Source organism: Oncorhynchus keta, chromosome 35 (genome assembly GCF_023373465.1).
Source record: "Oncorhynchus keta strain PuntledgeMale-10-30-2019 chromosome 35, Oket_V2, whole genome shotgun sequence".
NCBI lineage: Eukaryota > Metazoa > Chordata > Actinopteri > Salmoniformes > Salmonidae > Oncorhynchus > Oncorhynchus keta.
In genome coordinates, this window is record NC_068455.1 from 9,258,131 (window position 1) to 9,274,812 (window position 16,682).

At 41.1% G+C, this 16,682-nt stretch overlaps 2 protein-coding genes across 2 annotated transcripts; both read left to right on the plus strand.

The window, feature by feature from the left end:
* Positions 1-709: 709 nt before the first annotated feature.
* On the plus strand, positions 710-2,605 carry LOC118371276 (complement component C1q receptor-like). The gene is given in 2 exon segments (XM_035756661.1): positions 710-2,411; positions 2,414-2,605. Coding segments are annotated over 2 exon segments (1,488 nt in total). The 5' UTR covers positions 710-970; the 3' UTR covers positions 2,461-2,605.
* A 3,966-nt stretch (positions 2,606-6,571) lies between these two features.
* On the plus strand, positions 6,572-8,565 carry LOC118371277 (thrombomodulin). The gene has a single exon (XM_035756662.2). The coding sequence runs from the start codon at positions 7,044-7,046 to the stop codon at positions 8,163-8,165; it is 1,122 nt and encodes a 373-aa protein (XP_035612555.1). The 5' UTR covers positions 6,572-7,043; the 3' UTR covers positions 8,166-8,565.
* The last annotated feature ends 8,117 nt before the right edge of the window (positions 8,566-16,682 follow it).

Below are 16,682 nucleotides of genomic sequence, written 5' to 3' on the forward strand. Positions count from 1 at the left end.
GACTGTAAAGAATGAATTACAAATGCAAACAAAGGGAAAAAAACGTTCAAATGGAAGGACACTTCTTGACAGGGAAAAAACACGTTTGAAATGAAGGAGTAAATATAACGGTCATAACAGTAATATGACAAAAATTATGACAGGTTATGACACATTTTGGTTATGACCATGTCATCATGTGTTAGTTATGATGCTGGGTGTCCAGGAAAGTGTTTACCATAAAACTTGTTAATTAACTTCCAAGCCCCACAACTGTACTTGTAAAGTTGCCATCTAATTGTCATTTTTCCGGGCTCTCATTTCAGCAGAGCTTTTAAATTAATTAAAAGAAGGCTGTCAGGAAAAGGCCCTGTTCTTTGCAACACATGGAAACAATTGATTGAATTCATTCTATTTGGGAAGCCGTTTTAGTCTGTCTACTTGGAGTTTTTAATGAAGGCTTATTTCTATAAACGTAAATGTAGCCTTTTAAGTTAGTCAACATAACTAAATAAATAATGAAATCAACAGCTTTCGAAATAAATTAAAGACATATGATAGGCTATAAACAGTTGTTACGTACAAATTGTTACTTTCATGTGGGAATTGATTTAATAGATTGCGAAATCATTAAATGCTATGTTTTGCGTTTGCAATTCAACATCGGCTAAAAGTGGTGTAGGCCAAACAAGCAGTCTGTCACGTTTACTAAACACGTAGCCATCGGGAAAACAAGTCAAAACAATGAGGCTGCTGCTATTGTTTTTGGTTTCCACAATGGAACTTTGTTCAGCAGAAGACAAAAATCTGCTGCAATATTTTTTTTAGGTCTAATGTTTATATACACATACAAAGACGAGGCTTTTTACTCGTGCAAATTCTATTTCAAGGGAATGTGTAAACCTTTGTTGTTGGCAGGGAATAAGGAGCCTAATTTTGTCGTCCGTTTGCCAATAAGGCGTAAATGTAGCCTTTTTATTCAATTAAATCAATGATTGCTGTTGGTTTATTGGATTATATGGGAATGATGCTGTTGTTACTTTTACTGCAACTCTCTATGTGGGGAGCAACTGGAGCAGACACCGACGGAGAAGCACCTGTGTGTACATCCAATGCCTGTTTCTCTTTTCACATGGAGGGAGTCAGCTTTGAAGACGCTCGGTTGAAATGCCATGGTGACGGAGGTTACTTGGTAACAACTAAAGACAAAAGCGAGATAGCAGAACTTCAGTCAACACTTTCGCAGATCGACGAAAGACATCGCTATTTGGACTTCAAATTTTGGATCGGTTTGAAATTGCGTAAAGGCGATTGCATTATAAGGGACATGAGTCTCAACGGTTTTAAGTGGATATCTGGAGGGGAATATTCCCAATATTCGAACTGGGAGAAGGAACCTCGCAGCACCTGCACAGAGGAGCGTTGCGTGTTGGTACATTATTCTTTATGGAGTCGCAATGAATTGAAATGGACGGATGGATCTTGCAAAGACGAGGCTTTTTATTCGTGCAAATTCTATTTCAAGGGAATGTGTAAACCTTTGTTGTTGGCAGGAGGAGAGCAAGTGAATTACATGCTCCCATTCTCAGCAAATCCATTAAATGGGGATAATAACATGACTGCATTCCCATTTGGAACATATGCTGAAATAAGATGCAATGACACTGACCACTTTTCTATTTGTAAATTCACGGATGGTGTCTATGGTTGGACTACCCCTGGTCCGTTTTGCGGCTCAGATAAACAGAACTGTGGATATAAAAACGGTGGATGTGATCATTTGTGCGTTGATAGTGACGCTGGTGGTGTCCGTTGTGAATGCAAGGACGGTTATGTGTTAGGACAGGACAGAGTATCATGTGGCCTAAAGGAATATTGTCACAGTTCTCCATGTCAGCACCAATGTGTAACAGGACTGAGGGGCTTCTCGTGCGTATGCCCAAACGGCTTCCAATTGGATAAAGACCAATTTGGTTGTATTGATGTAGATGAATGCCACATTAATGCCTGCGATGGTCATCATTGCATCAATACCCAAGGTAGTTACACATGTAGGTGCAAGGGAGGCTACACAATGGATGAGGGCAAATGCCATGATATAGACGAGTGCACGGAATCTAGATGTCCCCAAATATGTCTTAACTCTGAAGGATCCTTCTCCTGCCATTGCATCGCGGGGTTCACTGTGTCCGAGGACGGTCATACTTGTATAGACATAGACGAATGCCTCAGTAATCGATGCGAGGACAAATGCACTAATACCTTTGGTAGTTTCAGGTGTTCCTGCCATCAGCACTTCCGGTTACACCCTAATGGAATGACCTGCATTCGAGATGTGACTGTTGTCTCCACTGCGGAGACGTCAAGTGATCATAGAGACACTGACCAACACGACGAGACCATGGACACTATAACCATATCGCCGGTTGAATTTAAAAAAGAGACTCAGTTCACCCACGGACCACCTCAAGACACTATTAGGCACGACATTACGCACGACATTACGCATGACATTACGCATGACATTACGCAGCATAGTCCGTCCAGCAAAACCATTGGAATGAGTGGGCCAACGCATAATTACCATTTATTTAGCTCTTGGCTGTTTATTTGCGTCATTGCTTCTGTTGTTCCACTACTTATTCTCATTGCAGTAACCTCTGTTATTGTCATATTTCGATGCAGTCATTCAAAAAAAGAAGCGAGGAAGAAAATCGCCACTGCTGACAGTTATTGTTGGGTGGCTTCCGGTATAGAGACTCGGTTGGAAACATTTGACGGGTCACTTGAAAGCACAGCTTGAAATTGTGTGAACTCTTGAAATGTTAAACGATAACACATCTAAATAATATTCAGACATTGCATTACCTACTAAAATATATTTTAAAAATAGTTGAAGAATCTGAATACAAAAATGTTTTATTTTTTTACAGCGTGTCAGATCATTGCCTGTACTTCATCAAAGCACATATCCAATTTTACGTATGTTTTATTCATAACGGTTTAACAATGTTATTTCATCGTCATACTCTCGAAAAAAATGTTGGGTTGATTTTTACTATTTTCCCGAGTTCTTGTTATATTCGTGTATTTTCACCCAGCAGTGGGTCATTTCTTACTTGTATTGCACGGTAATCATTATTTATATTTTTGCTATACTCCTTCCTATACAGTCCATTGCTGTGTGCACGTCGTTAGTCCAGTCACGTTGTGCGTGGTTTACAGACCTCAGTCAGGGTCTCAACTCACTGTTGAGTTGGAATAGTAGAAAACACAGGGTGCAATTTCGAAACTTGGTTGTGCATCAGCAGTTTTCCTCTTGTTATAGCCAATGTAATTCACTGACGGTCACTCAATTAGCCCATGTCATTCACTGACGGTCACTCAATTAGCCCATGTAGTTATAATTTTTTAGACCGATCATTTATTTTAGTTAGTCTAGCCAGCTATCTAAACTTGTAATAATCAGATCTGAATTACCAATAGCATGTAGGGCACGTGCCCAGGGACCCTGACCTCGAGGCGGCCCCATTGATTTTGTTACTCTCTCTGTGTAGAATTGCAGGAAATCGCCTTTTAAACCTGCAGAAATGTCTCCCCGCTCCATGGTGAAATGTGTTGAATTGCAGGAATTATCTGTAAAACTGCAACAACAACAAAACGTTCTGTACCACAAACACATTTGTTTACCTTTTCTAAATAAAATATATTTTTATTCTGCTAACAGATCCTTAAGTAGTGTTTAATCCCATTGGTGAGTTAATGTGTAGTGTACTTGCATATATTTATATATTATTTTTATTCAACCTTTAGGCAAGTCAGTGAAGAGCAAATTCTTATTTCCAATCACGATCTAGGAACAGCGGTTTAACTGCCTTGTTCTGGGGCAGAATGGCAGATTTTTACCTTGTCAGCTCGGGGAGTCGAGCTTGCGACCTTTCGGTTACAAGTCCAATGCTCTAAACAGTCCAATGCTCTAACGGTCCAATCAACCCCCCTCCCCCATCTACTTATAATTTTATAGCTAGAGTCATTGCTTTTAGTTGGCACACATCTAAGACTTGTCAAATAGTTTCTATAAACAACATTCACATCAGGGGATAGGCATCCGAAATGAATAATGAATGTCTGTGTGTTGTATTAAAGCCTTTTTTTCCCAGAAACTGCTTGGTGAAATGTTTTCAAAACGGTCTATATTTTTTTTTCAAAACTCAACAACACAATTCCCAAAACATTTGTTTACCTTTTCTAAATAATGCAAAATTCCTAACATCTCCTTCAAAATGTTTAATCCCATTGAAAATGCCATAGTGTACTTGCAGAATGAAGCATTTGCATCAAATGGCAAACATAATAGTACATGTCTGGATATACCATCTAAACACTGTTGTTCTAAATCTAAAGCTCTGTGGTCTTTCAGCTAGGCTTATATCTACATTTCAATACAATGTTCTACAGTGAAAGTCATCTGCTGAGAGGGGTAACAAGTACACTGTAAACACCAATGGAGGGGTAACAAGAACACTGTAAACACCAATGGAGGGGTCAAAAGAACACTGTAGACAAATTCAATGGAGGGGTAACAAGAAATGAAAATGAATGGATGGGGTAACAAGTTTTTTTACACTGTAAACACCAAGTTTTGGAGGGGTAACAAGAACACTGTAAACAACAAAAATGGACCCACATAATGCAAAATGCCTACATCTGTAAACACCAATGGAGGGGTAACAAAACACTGTAAACACATCAATGGAGGGGTAACAAGTACACTGTAAACACCAATGGAGGGGTAACAAGAACACTGTAAACAACAATGGACATTTAACAATGTTCACTGTAAACACCAATGGAGGGGTAACAAGTACACTGTAAACAACAATGGAGGGGTAACAAGTACACTGTAAACAACAATGGAGGGGTAACAAGTACACTGTAAACAACAATGGAGGGGTAACAAGTACACTGTAAACAACAATGGAGGGGTAACAAGAACACTGTAAACAACAATGGAGGGGTAACAAGTACACTGTAAACAACAATGGAGGGGTAACAAGTACACTGTAAACAACAATGGAGGGGTAACAAGTACACTGTAAACAACAATGGAGGGGTAACAAGTACACTGTAAACAACAATGGAGGGGTAACAAGTACACTGTAAACAACAATGGAGGGGTAACAAGAACACTGTAAACAACAATGGAGGGGTAACAAGTACACTGTAAACACCAATGGAGGGGTAACAAGTACACTGTAAACAACAATGGAGGGGTAACAAGTACACTGTAAACAACAATGGAGGGGTAACAAGTACACTGTAAACAACAATGCAATGTAGAAACAGTAAATATTTATTAGGCCAAACATTACTGTTGTATACAGTAGCATGCAACAAACCCATAAACATATGTAAACCAAAAGTATATTCTTTAGAAGACAGTAAAGAACACAATTGTGTGTGTGGGGTCCCGGGGGGCAGTCCAGGAATTGGTACGGTGGCAGTCACTCTAAGCTCTTCTTTGCCCTCGTCCTCTTCTTCCTCTTTCTCTCCCTCCTACTCCTCTTGCTCTCTGTCCATTGTTGGCATACATTGTTCAAAACAGGTAATCTGACCTTTGACCTATTTATAGGCCTATACTACAGTAAAGCAGTGATTGGTTAGAGATCAGTTAAGAATTTAGTGTTTGCACATGTGATAAGTGTGTGTGTGACCTGGTGAATAAGTGTAGCATTTTGAGTGGTTTTGTTTGGAAAAGGAAAACAAGTCACTTCCTGTTAGATTTTTGTGTTTTAGGTAGAGAATTGTGTGTAGAGTTTTGAAAAAAATGTGTTTTATGCAATTGACAACTGAGTCAAAGGCTGAGAAATAGCTTATGGTTTTGGATATTTGGTGTGTAGTTTTGCACTTTGAGTTTGAGGTTTTCAAAAATCGTGTGACATGAAAAGATGTTGTGTGTAAGCAGTTGGAAAAAACTGTAAACATAGAGGAGGGAGTAAAGTGTAGGCAAGCAATAAACATTTCAGAACAACTACTAGTCCAATAAGACACGGGAGAGATGATGCATTTTTACAAAGAGATTTATTTACATACTAATACACTTGAAACAAATAGCCAAACCCAAAACTGCAAGACATTATTAGTGCCTCCCCACGATCAAACCGAAATAACTAAATTAATGAAACGCAGCCTAACGTGGATGAGGGAGAATTAACCCCACTCTACGGGTCATGTCTCAGTAACCTAATCAAAAACAACTCAACCTTGCTCTTTTCCAAGAAACCAACCTAAGTGACCCAATGCAACCCATCAAATGGTCCATACAAACAACCCAGCATTTTTTTTTTGCTTCAAGTTCACAGAAGACATCTTATTGATTACAAAAGGAATTTAAAAGGTCTAATATACTTAAATGCCGTACGTTTTAATTTGCTCCAGGGGCGCCATACTAATATGGCTGACCTAGTAAAACAACATATTTCAAAGCACCTACAAACGAAAACCATTTAATTTGTTCCCTTCAATTTACACTCCTTTCACTAATATCCAGACATTTCTGACCGCATGCCAAGGACTCACAAAGACACATTGTATCGGAGCGTACGCACGCGCGCGCACACACACACACACACACACACACACACACACACACACACACACACACGCGAATTTAATTGCAAAAATCTGTTATATTTTTATAATATTATACAATTGTATTACTCTGACGAATTGCAATGAATAAGGCGTATCAACCAATGATTAGAACATTCATGTTTAAATATGAATTCAAATAAACGAAAACATCTTGTGTGCCAAAACTGCGTGAAACTGACCACCGTGGTTAAAGTTTTCACTTGTAGCTGTGGGAAACAGTGGGAAAAGGTCACATGTAAAATTGGATATCTATGCCATGAAGGTGACAGGCTTACACGTCACTAACTTTAGAAACATTTCTGGCAGTTTCCATTTCCTTCCTTCCTCTAAACTTTTGTCTCCAGGGTTTCTCCTTTCATGGTTTACTCAGTATAACTAAATTGATTTTGCCCTCCACGAATCCTCCTGGGATGTTCACTGCGATCATGGCAATGAAAACGAATCTTTTTCTTGGTTTGATAACCATAATTATTATAACTGTGTTCATGCTAACCGTAGGAGGGGAAAGCATTGACTCGACTACATGCGTGTGCAATAGGAACATTTGCAACGCTGTAACCCTGGGTGCTGTCGATTTCCAGACATCGGGGGAAAAATGCCAAAAGATGGAAGGAGAGTTATTGACAGTTCGATCTGCAGCATCAGACGAAATTATTGGAGATTTGCTTGTAGGCTTAACGGGAGACTTCTGGATCGGTTTGCGCCTACCAGCTGACCGATGTAGCAACATCGAATCGAAATTGAGAGGATATCAGTGGGCAACTGGATTTCAAATCACAGAATTCAGCAACTGGAAAGACAACGTAAATGTCTGCGCTCCACGGTGTGTGTCCGTTTCTACCGATCGAAAGTGGACAGAACGACCTTGTCAGGAAAAAGTCGATGGATTTTTGTGTCAGAATGTTCATGAAAGCATGTGCCAAACACCGCAAATGGAGGCTCAAGAGGTTTTGAAGGATGGTGAAGGATGCGCTATGGCTCCTTGCGAACATATATGCACAGAGGTACCAGGGGGCTACACATGCTCGTGTAAAGAAGGATATATTCCAAGTAGCGAAAATCCGCACTTTTGTAAAATGCACTGTTTTTTGGCCAAATGTCCAGTAATATGCGACAGGCACAGCGCTGGGACACAATGTGATTGTCCTAGTGGCTTCATAAAGAGTGACGATTATTGCCAAGATATTGACGAATGCGACAATGGATATTGTGATCAAAGTTGTGTTAACACGGTTGGAAGTTTTGTTTGTTCGTGCAGTGCAGGATTTTCCCTTCAAAATCTCGTTAAATGTGTCAAAACAGTCGGAAATGAAAGTGTTCCCTTAACAACGCCTGTCCACAGCGACTTTTTAGCGCCAGGTGTTAACTTTACAAGTAATGTATCATCAGCAACAGCGGGGGGGTTTCTTTGGGTATGGATTTTCATTGCAGTGGCGGTCATAGTACTGATACTTGTTGTTCGGTATTGTGTTATTAAGCGTCATGAGCAGAATGTCGATAGCCAACAGAGATGTAATGACGAGGCGTTATAGAAACCAATGACTGCCACATTAAGGAATGAGGAAAAGCTACTCAAGTTGGGGAGGGGATTCAATGCTACTGTTGTGACTGTTGTTCAATATTACTTCTAGATCCATGTTGTCATAAATGTTATGAAACCTAAATAAAGATGTCTAAAAAGAAACAACGAATGACTTATGTAACGGATGTGAAACGGATAGCTTAGTTAGCGGTGGTGCGCGCTAAATAGCGTTTCAATCTGTTCCGTCTCTTGCTCTGAGACCTTGAAGTAGTAGTTCCCCTTGCTCTGCAAGGGCCGCGGCTTTTGTGGAGCGATGGGTAACGATGCTTCGAGGGTGACTGTTGTCGATGTGTGCAGAGGGTCCCTGGTTCGCGCCTGGGTATGGGCGAGGGGACGGACGTAAAGTTATTCTGTTACACTTATAGCATTTTCATATGTAGAACATTCTCATAATGGTTGCTAAATAGTGTATGATAAATAAAAACGGTTTATGAATCATAAAAATGTAAAATAAAAGTTAACATTTCGTTGACCCTACAAATGATACACATACGCATACACATTTACAGACAAGGGCATATGGTTCTTTAAATCAAAGTAATATAACAATTGGTTGCTTAAGTGTCTCCTGACCCCTCCTGTCTCAGCCTCCAGTATTTATGCTGCAGTAGTTTATGTGTCGGGGGGCTAGGGTCAGTTTGTTATATCTGGAGTACTTCTCCTGTCCTATTCGGTGTCCTGTGTGAATCTAAGTGTGCGTTCTCTAATTCTCTCCTTCTCTCTTTCTTTCTACATTTACATTTACATTTAAGTCATTTAGCAGACGCTCTTATCCAGAGCGACTTACAAATTGGTGCATTCACCTTATGACATCCAGTGGAACAGTAACTTTACAATAGTGCATCTAAATCTTAAAAGGGGGGTGAGAATGATTACTTATCCTATCCTAGGTATTCCTTAAAGAGGTGGGGTTTCAGGTGTCTCCGGAAGGTGGTGATTGACTCTGCTGTCCTGGCGTCGTGAGGGAGTTTGTTCCACCATTGGGGGCCAGAGCAGCGAACAGTTTTGACTGGGCTGAGCGGGAACTGTACTTCCTCAGTGGTAGGGAGGCGAGCAGGCCAGAGGTGGAAGAACGCAGTGCCCTTGTTTGGGTGTAGGGCCTGATCAGAGCCTGGAGGTACTGAGGTGCCGTTCCCCTCACAGCTCCGTAGGCAAGCACCATGGTCTTGTAGCGGATGCGAGCTTCAACTGGAAGCCAGTGGAGAGAGCGGAGGAGCGGGGTGACGTGGGAGAACTTGGGAAGTTTGAACACCAGACGGGCTGCGGCGTTCTGGATGAGTTGTAGGGGTTTAATGGCACAGGCAGGGAGCCCAGCCAACAGCGAGTTGCAGTAATCCAGACGGGAGATGACAAGTGCCTGGATTAGGACCTGCGCCGCTTCCTGTGTGAGGCAGGGTCGTACTCTGCGGATGTTGTAGAGCATGAACCTACAGGAACGGGCCACCGCCTTGATGTTAGTTGAGAACGACAGGGTGTTGTCCAGGATCACGCCAAGGTTCTTAGCGCTCTGGGAGGAGGACACAATGGAGTTGTCAACCGTGATGGCGAGATCATGGAACGGGCAGTCCTTCCCCGGGAGGAAGAGCAGCTCCGTCTTGCCGAGGTTCAGCTTGAGGTGGTGATCCGTCATCCACACTGATATATCTGATGATGTGTTATTAGCTAACTAGCTACAGTGCAGGCTAACTCATATGAGCTGCTATCTTGATGTATTTATCACACCTGAAAAGCATCTTTATTTTTCAAAGTAGAGTATATGATCAGTGAATATATTAAATGTACAGGCTACAATGTGGGGATCTCATGCATGGTAATAACTACATGTATATACGACTTGCATCCTTGGCACAAAGTTATATTATATTCTACTCAATCCGTAGGTTTCATTAATGTCATTCAGACTGTTTTGAAGTTGATACAACTGGCTATGATAGCTGAGGTTCATAGCTAGGTCCTGAACTAATATGTATACCAAACATTTGGGTCCATACACAGGTCTGCGAGATAGTTAGCTACACATCCAAAGGCATACAGGTATGTTTATCCTCCACTGCACAATAAGAAAGAACATAGCTAGCTACGTTATTTCATCTATCTGCATTGCATGGTAAATATCAGCAAGGCAAGCTTTCAAAAGTGTACATTCAATTTGAAGTAAATGTTTTATAGCTAGCGAGATTCTTTACATTCACTGTTTCACAAGACAACAGCCTGGTTAGCTGGTTGTTTCAGGAGTCCCTAAAAACAAACAACCAGAATTAAAATGTCATACTCATGTCACAACACCCATAAAGCTAGCTAGCTAATGTTAGCTAGTCAGCTAGCTTGCTAAATCGGGATTTTCGTAACTTAACTTTATGATAAAAATATTAATAATGGCTTGTCTCTACATGAACTAATATATTCCTGTCAACTGTGCATTTTTTGCATGATTCGTTATGATGTTACTATCACTTACATTTGCTTCCATCCTAGTATTTTTTTTTTATCATCTTCGCTGAAAAAAAGTCTCCAGTCTTGGGTCGCATAGAGTCAAATTTGTCATGGGAACCACTCCATATGATTGGTCATCGCCCAGTGGTGATTGCATAAAGTTGGGAAACGTTTATATTTTTCACCGCCTCGCACGCATCCTTCGCACTGCCCAAAGGTCCGGCACCCTCTCCGCTTCGCACCGATATCCTTCCATTGAAATGAATGGGAAGCGCGGCATCCTGTTCTAGTGTATCATGCCCGTCACATGCTGAAAAACAAGTCAGTTCTATTTGTGACGCGAAACGTGCTCTCCCATCTCCTCATTGGTTTAAAGAAGCATATACCCACTTGCCATCTCCTCTTTGGTTATACCCACATGGGTGACTGAAAGATGAACTGAGGTCGGTTGGTCGGTTGTGGTAATACACCTTATTATGAAAATTAGACGCCAATCGCCATATTAAAGTCCAAAGAAGAAAAAGGCCTGGAAGAAGGAGAGATGACTAGAAACAATTCGGTTGACCGTTTTATGTGTGGATTAATTGTCGAGGACCTTGTCCATTTCAGGTAAAATAACAACTCAATGTCTATATCCCAGAACAAATGAGCTAGCAACAGAAGGACTTGCACCGCGTCACAAATAGAACTGACTTCTATTTTAGCGCTTGGCAATGCAGACACTCATTGGCGCCCATGAGCAGTGTGGGTGCAATGATTGAATAACATGTGCAGTTGAAGTCGGAAGTTTACATACACCTTAGTCAAATACATTAAAGCTTTAATTTCTTTCATCACATTCCAAGTGGGTAAGAAGTTTACATAAACTCAATTAGTATTTGATAGCATTGCCTTTAAATTGTTTAACTTGGGTCAAACGTTTCGTGTAGCCCACAACTTTGGAAGTATGCTTGGAGTCGTTGTCCATTTGGAAGACCCATTCGCGACTAAGCTTTCACTTCCTGACTGATGTCTTGAGATGTTGCTACAATATCTCCACATACTTTCCCCCCCTCATGATGCCATCTATTTGTGAAGTTCACCAGTCCCTCCGACAGCAAAGCACCCCCACAACATGATGCTGCCACCCCCGTGCTTCACAGTTTGGATGGTGTTCTTCGGCTTGCAAGTATTTCCGTTTTTCCTCCAAACATTATGATGGTCATTATGGCCAAACAGTTCTATTTTTGTTTCATCAGACCAGAGGACATTTCTCCAAAAAGTAATATCTTTCCCCATGTGCAGTTGCAAACCGTAGTCTGGCTTCTTTATGGCGGTTTTGGAGCAGTGGCTACTTCCTTGCTGAGCGGCCTTTCAGGTTAAGTCGATATAGGACTCATTTTACTGTGGATATAGATACTTTGTACCTGTTTCCTCCAGCATCTTCATGTCCTGTGTGAATTTAAGTATGCTCTCTCTAATTCTCTCTTTCTTTCTCTCTCTCGGAGGACCTGAGCCCTAGGACCATGCCTCAGGACGACATGGCACGATGACTCCTTGTTGTCCCCAGTCCACCTGGCCGTGCTGCTGCTCCAGTTTCAACTGTTCTGCCTGCGGCTGTGGAACCCTGACCTGTTCACTGTGATTACCATTATTTGACCATGCTGGTCATTTAAAACATTTGAACATCTTGGCCAGGTTCTGTTATAATCTCCACGAAGAGAACTGGCCACCCCTCATAGCCTGGTTCCTCTCTAGGTTTCTTCCTAGGTTTTGGCCTTTCTAGGGAGTTTTTCCTAGCCACCATGCTTCTACACTTGCATTGCTTGCTGTTTGGGGTTTTAGGCTGGGTTTCTGTACAGCACTTTGACATATCAGCTGATGTAAGAAGGGCTGTATAAATACATTTGATTTGATTTGATATGGGATAGGGCTGTCGTCAAATGGTTTTCAGGGTGGGCTCCTATGGACCCCCTCCCAGCAGTGTCTTCTCTCTTCAACCGTTGACCTTATTTGGAGTTGAGTTCCACATCCCTCATTGTCCTAGTTCCCAGCAACGTGCCTGCCTTATCAGGAACTCAAACCAAACTGCTACCCTTTGCCTCCTTCCTTAGAAATATGAATATTCAGCAAAAACATGTTTGAACAGAATGTGAACTTTCTGAACCTCCCTTTGTCTCACTCAGTAACTTTCCACTTTCCTAACCCTAACCCTACATATACATTTCTTATTCATGTAATCAATACGTTCTAATATGATGACAGGAATAAGTATATTTCAAGCCAGAATCCAACAGGTAGAAAAGGGAATGTTTCTCTGTCTCACAACTTCATAATTGCATTGATGTCAGTGGAGTATCTTGCACAATGTTTGACAGCCACACTTCAGGATAGTCAGGATAGGATGCCACGTATCTCCAGAAGAAGACTGAGGGGCTTTACCTCAGCGTGAAACAGAGGAAACACTACCTCTACTGTTTGACAGGTAAACCCCAACAAACACATTATTAATCAAGCAGTAAAACTGATTTGTGAAAGAAAATGCACAAACACATCAGACCATGTTTATGATCAAATGTATCCATGAACTAAGTTATTAATTGATCTCATGCAAAAAACATTTAATTAAACTGAGGGTTATTGTTTGATGAATCTGATGAATATGAGAACTCAGATGAAGGTAGAAATCCTATTGCTGAGAGCTCAGATGACGACTGCTATGCTATCCGAAATCATACACCACGTCTACCTCTTTCTCTCCGTCTCTCTCTCTCCCGGGCAGGAGAGGGAGAAGGCAGTCACCACCTCTACCTCTTTCTCTCCGTCTCTCTCTCTCCCGGGCAGGAGAGGGAGAAGGCAGTCACCACCTCTACCTCTTTCTCTCCTTCTCTCTCTCTCCCGTTCAGGAGAGGGAGAAGGCCATCACCACCTCTACCTCTTTCTCTCCGTCTCTCTCTCTCCCGGGCAGGAGAGGGAGAAGGCAGTCACCACCTCTACCTCTTTCTCTCCGTCTCTCTCTCCCGGGCAGGAGAGGGAGAAGGCCATCACCACCTCTACCTCTTTCTCTCCGTCTCTCTCTCTCCCGGGCAGGAGAGGGAGAAGGCCATCACCACCTCTACCTCTTTCTCTCCGTCTCTCTCTCTCCCGGGCAGGAGAGGGAGAAGGCCATCACCACCTCTACCTCTTTCTCTCCATCTCTCTCTCTCCCGGGCAGGAGAGGGAGAAGGCAGTCACCACCTCTACCTCTTTCTCTCCGTCTCTCTCTCAGACCTTTTTACTGACGAATGTGGTTGCTCTTCATGATTGTGTTGTTTTTATTGTATTTTCTACGCCGTTGTGATTGTGATTTTTGTGTAATTTTGAGATGCAAAAGTCATTAAAATATACCAGTAAAATAAAGATGTCAATAAATCAATGCATTGAGCACGAACAGCTCTGTGTGTTCCAATCAATTACATACATTGGTATGAATGAATTATTTTGCTGTAATAAAAAGTGTTGGTGCAGCATGCTGTAAGCCATTGCTGCCCCTTTCAACACTGTAAGTACAACATTTACATTTCTTAAAATGTCATTCGCCAAATCTAACAGTAGCCTAAACACCTTTTTTTTCATGTTTGACTTTAAATCAGTTAGCGGTGTATCAATGAAAATGTGATATTGTGTGGAATGTACTGTTGCCTAACCCATATACATCAGCAGGACATTGTACCCTACGCCATTATTTCAGATGGTGGGACATAGGGGGTCTTTTCCGTGTGTCCTACTGAAGCTTACTGGCTGATGAAGGACAATAACGTATCCCTATTCACAGCCCCACATGGTTTGACACATTGTTTGACCAAAATGAATTCAGTTGATATATTAATGGTATATGCTAAAAAAATATATAGTATACAGTTAACAAAAATGTAACCTACTAAGATAGGAACCTGGCACAATGCTGATTGATATACTGCAGGTTACGAGCAGTGGATTGGTCTGAACAACTTTAGTAGGCCTAGTGATTTTCCTGGGACGAATGAGAAAACAATCAGCCAAAGTGATGGGAATCAAGCGTTTTGTAAAGTAAATACTTAGATTGAATATGTCGTCAAATTCCTGACATCAGTGGACCTGCTCCGGGGGGCTGGGCTGTGCTGGCCGGGGATGTCATGAAGAATTAGGGCGTTTTGAAAGGGGGCTGATACAGTGTTACACTTTTTAGGCAGCGCAGGGGCTCCTGTTACCATTTGTAACCAGCTACCCACCTGCTTTTACCATTTGTAACCAGCTACCCACCTGCTCTTACCATTTGTATCCAGCTACCCACCTGCTCTTACCATTTGTAACCAGCTACCCACCTGCTCTTACCATTTGTAACAGGTAACAACTTATTAGGCTTTAGCTTATTATATTGCCGACTGACTTTCAAATTGGCCACGCAGTATGCGACAATAAGCGCATCTTCATAGAGGAGTCTATTATAGGCCTGTAATAGGCTAGGTGTAACCACTAGGCTACCCTGCCGCCCCGGCAGGCCTGTAATAGGCTAGGTGTAACCACTAGGCTACCCTGCCGCCCCGGCAGGCCTGTAATAGGCTAGGTGTAGCTACCATATAGATTCAAATACATATCAAGTGTATATCATCATAGCTTATATGCTGTATATATAGCCTACAATGCTAGTATGTTCATTACCTTACGGGCATTCTTTCCGTAGGCTACCACTGCATCATAATGACATGCGGCATGATTTGTGACATCTGCTTGGGTTAACAGATGGATGTATTTTCTGAAACTGAAAGACAATTCATGGCCCAGCTGCTCTATTTGGTTAGGCAGTGAGAATTCAGTACATATCTGTCTTGTTAATCAGAAATATGCTGTGCTGAAAACCATGGCAATAGAGGTGTGGTTATGGCCATTATGTGGATAATGGACATAGGGGTTGAATGGCGATATACAGGTTGATGAATGTTTAAATAGTATTTTTCAGAGGTTCTCAAATATCAATATAAAACATGTTTTTATAAACATTTACATAGATATACACGTTTTCTGCCATGAACCTCTATACACCCCTAGAAAGCCTTCTATTTTAACAAGCCTTGTCTAGTCATAGAATCCCCAAAATTAAATTTTTGTAGCTCAGACTTGTGACTTAGCACAAGATATATTTGGGAGGAATCAGAAATATTTGTGAAATCTCATACCCCTGGTGGCCATGGGGTGCTCAGTAGAGCCCCCCCCCCCGCCCCCCCCCAAAGGTGCAATTTCTCCCTTACTTTAATGATTTGTAAGTCAAGAACAGATTAATATATACCAACATTATTTGACATGAAGGTTAACTAAGGGACCCTAATTAAATCATGAGGCTCCCACATTTCAAAGTTAAATATTAAGGGCTGAAAAACACTTTTTGAAAAGTGTACCAATTTTAACATTGAATTGGCATGTGCTGATGCAGCACAGCATTATGTAGGTTTTAATGGAGCTAAATATCGATTTACAGGCATATTATATAATGATATTGGCGAATCTATTGGTGAGAATCCAACTGGGGTGATGGTCAGAAAAGGAAACTACAAAACGTCGCCATATTTGTAGTTCACAACTTATCCGGTTTAGGGTAGAAAACGTGTCATCATTTTTGCATACATGATACAAACAAAAACGGATATTGCATTGGCAAACGTAAACGTCTGAAGAAACATAAAATAACATTAAAGTAAAAAACAATTTATCACAAGAATTGACATTCAAAAGTTAAATAACCTAAATTAAAATAAATACAATTAGGTCAGGGGTTTCCAGTTACAAACCTATGATAGAGTTGAAAGAATACAGTGTGTTTTGTTGTTGTTGTTATTGACTAATTCTAGATATTTAATTTCATATTGGATTTCAAGTAAAAAAATATATTGCATTTTGGGACAGATTTCAAATATCTGTTTTGGTGTATATACAATTTACCAGAGAGAATGAAGAAATGAACAACTAATTCAGTCGTTTTTTTTCATTTGAACAATAACATATATATTTTATTGTAAATACAAGTTTCTTATTGACGACA

What these genes read in the sequence shown, in the direction of transcription:
- LOC118371277 (XM_035756662.2), top strand. Translation starts at nt 7,044, where the DNA reads ATGTTCACTGCGATCATGGCAATGAAAACGAATCTTTTTCTTGGTTTG.